This window comes from Ipomoea nil, unplaced genomic scaffold (genome assembly GCF_001879475.1).
Source record: "Ipomoea nil cultivar Tokyo-kokei standard unplaced genomic scaffold, Asagao_1.1 scaffold2494, whole genome shotgun sequence".
NCBI lineage: Eukaryota > Viridiplantae > Streptophyta > Magnoliopsida > Solanales > Convolvulaceae > Ipomoea > Ipomoea nil.
In genome coordinates, this window is record NW_017618922.1 from 1,862,382 (window position 1) to 1,869,776 (window position 7,395).

The 7,395-nt window shown below is 34.3% G+C and overlaps 2 protein-coding genes across 2 annotated transcripts; both read left to right on the forward strand.

Annotated features, from left to right (window-relative positions):
• The first annotated feature begins 2,674 nt into the window (after positions 1–2,674).
• Positions 2,675–5,233, forward strand: LOC109153515 (zinc finger BED domain-containing protein RICESLEEPER 2-like). The gene is made up of 4 exons (XM_019301381.1): positions 2,675–2,806; positions 2,953–3,709; positions 3,804–5,116; positions 5,195–5,233. The coding sequence occupies exons 1-4, from the start codon at positions 2,675–2,677 to the stop codon at positions 5,231–5,233; spliced, it is 2,241 nt and encodes a 746-aa protein (XP_019156926.1).
• Positions 5,234–6,245: 1,012 nt separating this feature from the next.
• LOC109153517 lies at positions 6,246–7,007 on the forward strand. Its single transcript, XM_019301382.1, has one exon. It carries the CDS (start codon positions 6,246–6,248, stop codon positions 7,005–7,007), a length of 762 nt encoding a protein of 253 aa, XP_019156927.1.
• The last annotated feature ends 388 nt before the right edge of the window (positions 7,008–7,395 follow it).

Consider the following 7,395-nt stretch of genomic DNA (forward strand, 5'->3'; position numbering starts at 1 on the left):
ATATATATATATATATATATATATATATATATATATATATATATATATATATATATATATATATATTTGAGATCATATGAGAACACCCGCTTAGGTGATAACGTGAGAACAAATCGTGTGCATCCATCTAATTTTTTTAATGGTCTAGATTAGATTAAGTGTGTGCAAACGCGATTATGTGTATTTGCATACATTTAATGCGCGTTCGCACACACTTAATCTAATCTATACCATTAAAAAATATTAGATGGATGCACATGATGTGTTTTCATGTTCTCACCTAAGTACATGTTCTCACTGAAACTCTACCCTATATATATATATATATATATATATATATATATATATAGGGATGCACTCAGGTGCGAATAAGTGCCCAGGAAGGAATATGCGAATGAATCAGCACGTGACACATGTCCAGATCTAATAACTTAAAAAAAACACGGTGGTATTTTCGTAAATAATTGAACATCGAAATGCAAGTAAAATCACTTACAAGTGCACCTACTTTCACCTATAAGTGCATGTAATTTTGCCTTGTTAGCATTCACTTCCCGCAAACATTCATGCACCTAGGTGTGCTTATAACTATAGGTGCAACTATTCATAACTATAGGTGCAACTACTTATAACTATTGGTGCACCTACTTTCACATATAAGTGCATGTAATTTTATCTTGTTGACATTCATTGATCTGAGTTCAGCGGGTAGTAATACCCCTGAAAACCACTCGCAAACATTCATGCACCTAAGTGCAACTACTTATAACTATGTGTGCAACTACATAGAACTATAGGTGCAACTACTTATAACTATAGGTGCACTTAGTATTGATGCCCAGTGTAAATTTTTACTTGCACCTATAATACATTTTACATGCACTTGTAATACATTTTACTTGCACTTCAATGTTCAATTATTTACGAAAATGCCACCGCGCTTTTTAAAAAAAATCAATGTTTTTCATCCATTAGATCTGGACACGTGGACGGACAGAATTCATTCCTATTTCGCTCCTGGGCGAAGCATTCGCACCTGAGTGTGATTATATATATATATATATATATATATATATATATATATATATATATATATATATATATATATATATATATATATATATATATAGTGAAATGTTCCCGTGCGGTTGAATGCTTCCCGTGCGGTTGTGCGGTTATTATGTGCGTGAGATTTGTACTCAATGTGCGTGAGTGTTGTGTCTAATGTGCCTGAGATTTGTACTTAATGTGCGTGAATGTGTAAAATGCAGCAGAAAATATGGATTTCAGCTTCTTCCCATCCCCAGTAGCCATTGCTCCCTCCCCGATGATGATGATGCCCCTCCCCGATGATGATGATGCGGAGGCGAGCTATTGTGATTAAGAATTATGGGAATAGTACAACATAAATCCACACTTAGCTACTGTGCAAGTTTTATTGTGAGTGCGTCATTTATATAAACATTCAACTGCACTGAAGGTAGCTGATAATCCAGAATCCATGGCCAAATTGAAGGAAGAAGTAACAAGAAGCTTGGGGGTTAATGTGTGTGAGTTTCTGTTCTGCTTCCTTCTGAGCTCGTAATTCTGAAATACTCACGCACATTAAACACAAATCTCACGCACATTAAACACAATACTTAGGCACATTAAGTACAAAACTCACGCATATTAACATGACGCACATTAAGTACAAATCTCAGGCACATTAAGGATAACATTCACGCACATTAAGTATAAACCTCACGCACATTAATCAACTGCACAACCGCACGAGTAGGGGTGTAAACTAATCAAATAATTCGAATTCGATTCGTGATTCGAATTTGAATAATTCGAATTCGAATCCGAATTCGAATACTTATACTGATTCGAATATTATTCGAATCCGAATACAAATAAAAAAATATTCGATTCGAATAATATTCGAATATATGTATATATAATTTTATATAATATATAATATTTTATATTAGTTTTATATTAGTACTAAAAGTCTAAAACTAAAGCAAAACCCTAACAGAGTACAGGCTAGCACTTACCCCTTCAACTCCAAGTCTCGCGATCTCTTCGGGAGAAGAACGGAGAACGCCTCCGAAATCCGAATCCTCCGATGCTACTGCCTTCAAGCTTCCATTCTCTATTTCTCCCACAGCTCTGCAGTCTGCACTTCCTTCCAAGTCTCCAACATCTCCTCTCCAAGTCTCCATACTCGTACCGGTGTCGCGCCGAAGAAGCTCCAACGCCTGCACTCCAATCTCCATATCTGTGAAGGTCTCGTGCCAGAGAAGCTCCAAGCCTCCAACCCCTCTTCTTCTCTGGCGCAGTAAGTATAAATGTTAATACGTTATTTTGTTATTTTTTATTTGTATAAATGTTATTTGTTAAACCGAGCCTACCTCTAGATTCTAGAATGAATAAATTCATTATACAAAGAAATTGCTACTGAATCTCTCCGAATATAACTGTGTTTTCATATATGATTGAATTGAAAGCTTGAAAGCAGAATATAACTGTGTTTTCATATATGGTTCAATTGAAAGCAATTGAACCATATAATTTTTATTTATAAAATAAAATAAATAAATAAATAAATAAATAACCAGAATCAATCTTGATTTCTTAATCTACTGTGAAATAGTAAATATAGTACTTGGAAACATTTAACAGAAATATGAAATCTTCAAATCCAAATGAGCCATCACAAGGAAATGAGCAAACACAAGCACAAGGAAATGAGCAAACACAAGCACAAGAAAATGAGCAAACACAAGTACACGAGGTTAGAGAATATGAGGTGGATGAAGTAATTATCTAAAATTTTCATAGTTTTTCTCAATTTATGGTCTTAGAATAAGTAATTGAATATGTGTCATTTGTTTCCTTGTCTAAACTCTAGAATCTAGATAATGTATGTTGGTATCTTTAGTGAATGCTTCTAAACTTTTTCAGGAAATCAATTATGTTGATTTTAATGAAGTTAATGTACACGACTTGGAGGTTAATGATGATGGTGTACAAAATGAAAATATAGATGTTGGAGATGAAAAAGGTGATGATGAGAAGGAATGTGAAAAGAATGATGATCAAGACCAATTTCAAAGAAAGAAAAGAAAAAGGGTATCAAAAGCCTACGCTGATTTTACTGAAGTTACTGCAAAGGATGGAAGTATAAAGCTACAATGTATACATTGTAAAGCATTCCTTTCTAAGTCAGCGTCTTCTACAACAACTCATCTTTGGAACCATTTGAATAGGTGTACACAAAAGAAGCTTCATACAAAAAATCAAAAAACCTTGCAATTTCAGAATGCAAAATCCAAGTTTGAGACACCTCTTTTGTCAGATGGTAAATATGATCATATGAAGCAAAGAGAAGCTATTGCTCATTGGATTCTGATTCACGAGCAACCGTTAAATGTTGTGGAAAATTATGGATTTACTTTTATGTTCAAAGCTAATCTTCCACAGTTTGAAAAACTCTCTCGTGCCATGGCAAGGAATGATGTCATTACTGTTTATGAAATAGAGAAGAAAAAGTTACAATCAATGTTAAGAACCATCAATAAGATATCATTGACCACTGATATTTGGAAGTCTAAGGTGCAAAAGATTTCATATATGTGTGTCACTGGACACTTTGTTGATTCAAATTGGCAACTTCAAAAGCGTGTACTTAGTTTCATGCCTCTTCCTCCTCCACATACTGGTAATGTTGTTCACTTGTTTGTAAATATATCTCTATATTAATTAATTAATAATAACTATTTCTTGACTTTAAATATATTATTGTCATATTTCAGGTGTTGATATCATTTATGGGGTTATGAAGTCCACAAAAGATTGGGGGATAGAGCATAAAATCTTCACTATTTCTGTGGATAATGCTTCAAACAATGATGTTGCAATTAGAATTGCCAAACAAACTTTCTCCAGGAGCCATAAGCTACCTTTGGGTGGTAAGCTATTTCATGTGAGGTGCACTGCTTATATATTGAATCTTGTTGTTCAGGATGATATTTCTACAATTAAAACCATTGTTGAAGATGTTAGGAATAGTGTGCGATTTATTAATCAGTCTGAGTCTAGGTTGTTGAAGTTCTCTGAAATTGTGCATCATTTGGGAATTTTGGTGAAAAAGTTAATTCTTGATTGTGTTACTCGTTGGAATTCTACATATGAAATGTTAGTTGTAGCCATTAAACTGAAGGATGCATTTCCAATATTTGCACAAAGAGAGCCTTCGTATAAATGTTGTCCTAGCTTGGAAGATTGGACTAGAATACAGGATGTTCTTAGCATCTTAGAGGCGTTTTATGAAGCTACTCACGTGATCTCTGGAACTAACTACCCCACTTCTAATGTTTTTCTTGGTGTTGTTTGGAGGGTCAAGCATGTCTTAAATGAAAATGAGTTTCATCATGAAGAGCTGATTAGAAATATGATTGAAAAGATGAAGACAAAATTTGACAAATATTGGGGTGATTGCAATCTTTTGATGTCTATTGGAGCAATACTTGATCCTAGGTACAAAATGAGGTTGGTTAATTTTTCTTTCAACCAAATATATAATGCAAATGATGCACGTATAAATGTGACGAAGGTCAAAGATGCATTATATGACTTGTTCTATGAATATGTTCAAATTGATAACATGAAAATTCGAAAAGGTAGTTCTTCAGCTGTGACACATATAGGGAGTTCTTCTGTTACTTCTGCAGGCTCTACTTCTAAAGGAAAAGTTGTCCTTTCTGGTTTGCATTTGTATGATAAATATTTGGACAGTGTTGAAGATGAAACTCCAAACAAATCAGAGTTGGACATTTTCTTGGAGGAAGGGGTTTATAGGTGTCAAGATGGTGAAGTAACTTCTGAATTTGATGCCTTATCTTGGTGGAAATCTCATGAATTGAAGTTCAGTATTTTGTCTAAATTAGCACGTGATGTTTTAGCTATTCCAGTTAGCACCGTGGCATCAGAAGCCACATTTAGTGCAGGTACCCGAGTTTTAGATCCTTATCGTGCTAAACTATCTTCTGATATGGTGCAAGTTTTGATTTGTGGAGCAGATTGGGTTCGTCAACTTCATGGGATCGATAAGCCTATTATGACATATGTACGTTCTACTTTAGTAAATTTGTATATCTTATTGATTGAATGATAATAATATTAACTTTATTTTCATTTTTTGTAGGAGGAAGAAGAACCAATTGATGTCATATTGCAAGCATGATGATTTGATTATAATTGAAGTGTAATTTGTTATTGTAGTACTTAATTTATGGATTTTTTTGAGTTTTTATTTTTTGGATTCAAGTTAAGCTTAATGCAGACTTAAATTTTTATGTTAGTATTTAATGTATGAATTTGATGATTGAATTTTTGTTGTTATTTTCATGTGATTCTTGATTAGTATATTAATATTAAATTTTATGCTATTTAAATATTAATTTTTATTATATTTTATCTTAATTTTTTTTGAGAAATTTGTAAAAAATTAAGTTTGGCTTTTCGAATTCGAATATTCGAGTCGAATCGAATATATTCGAATAAACTGGTCGAATCGAATACGAATCAAATTTGAGATTCGAATATTAAACGAATACGAATACGAATATTTGAATATATAGTCGAATTCGAATCGAATAGTGAGGTATTTGACTCGATTCGATTCGTTTACACCCCTACGCACGGGAAGCAACAAATGCAATTTCCATCCGGATCGAAGTGCAATTTCCATCTTTAATACATTTTATATTTAATAAATAAACAAATTGTTTTATACCATCAATTGTAGACATAACTTTCGTCCACCCTATAGTGCACGATTTTTCTCTTCCATTTAATTTCCTGTAACCAACTTTTTAGAACTCACAACTTTTTAGAGATGCAATCTCCGAATACTAGTGAACAAAAGTCGACAACGATTATCTACCATACGTAGTTTCTCCATCTCATTCATGGTGATGAGTAGTTTTTTCTGGACGCCATAATCGTTCCTGCTTTTCTGATTTATTGTGAAGTGTATTTAATTACTCTTCTCCATCATATCCCCGGCCTCTTCATGATTCTGAAATACATACGAGTCTCATTACTGCTGCCTCTCTTTGTCTATTATCCTCGTTCAATGCCCAACAACCTCGTACCTTAAACGATGATAACGGTCTCCTCCTTTCAACCCACATCTCCCAGACAATAATCCTTCCTATACACCCACAACTGATCATATCCGATCCTCAATATATATGGCCTCTAGCAGTAAACATCATATGGATTTGGGGGAAGAATATTCGGCTCTTTCCTTAGGGGATGATGAGGAGGAGTTTGATGATGAGTTCCCTATTGCAGAAGGGGCTGCTGCCGATATAGAGATTGAAACTCCTTTCATCCTTGTCGGTAAACTCCTTTCGGAGAAACCTACCCGCTTCAACTTCTTGAAGGATACAATGGCTTCTATTTGGAAACCCAAGAAAGGAATGATGGCAAGGGAAGTCTCCACAAATTTGTTCCTTTTCTTTTTCGTTAATGAACTTGACATCAGGAAAGTCCTTGACGATGGTCCTTGGTCCTATGATGAGAACCTTCTTCTCCTCAAAAGGATAGAATCCAACATTCCTCCTCACAGAGTGCAGCTTATTGCAGCGGATTTCTGGGTTCAGGCATACAACATTCCGACCAATATGCAAACATACAAAACAGCGGAGATGATTGGATCCTCCCTTGGCTCCTTCATAAAAGCTGATGATATTGTTGACAATAATCCTGATGGTCTCTCCACAAGTTTCATGCGAGTCAGAGTCCAGTTGGACACTTCCAAGCCTCTTACCAAGAAGATGAAGATTAAACCCGCTACAGGAGAACCTTTCTACATAGAGTTCAAATATGAGAAATTACCAACTTTTTGCTTTATTTGCGGCTTGATCGGTCACAACAATAGATCTTGTGGCAAACTCTTTGAAGGCAGCGTGGAGGACTATGGTCCGGAACTAAGGGCCATCGGCCTGTGATCGCAGCCAAACGCCGGTCAAAGATGGATGCTAACGGGTCATTAACACGGTTAGGCCGGGTTTTTTGATGGGATACAAAAATAGGTCACTTTTTAAATTGCATGTCTGGTTAACAAAAAAATTCATCCCCACAGTGCATGTTAGCTTTTTTTTTTTTTTAAAGTTAGTTAAAAGGTAAAAAAAAAAATGGTATTATATTATACTAGTATGTATATAGTTTTTTTGAAAGCACGTGTATGTGTATAGTATTGTAACAGTGTGGGAAAAAAAGATAGTATATACGTCTAATTGTTTTTATTACATAATAATTTAGAAACATAAATGTAATTAACAATAATTTGTAATTAGTGTATAATAATAATGAAAACTAATTGTGTAATTATTATAA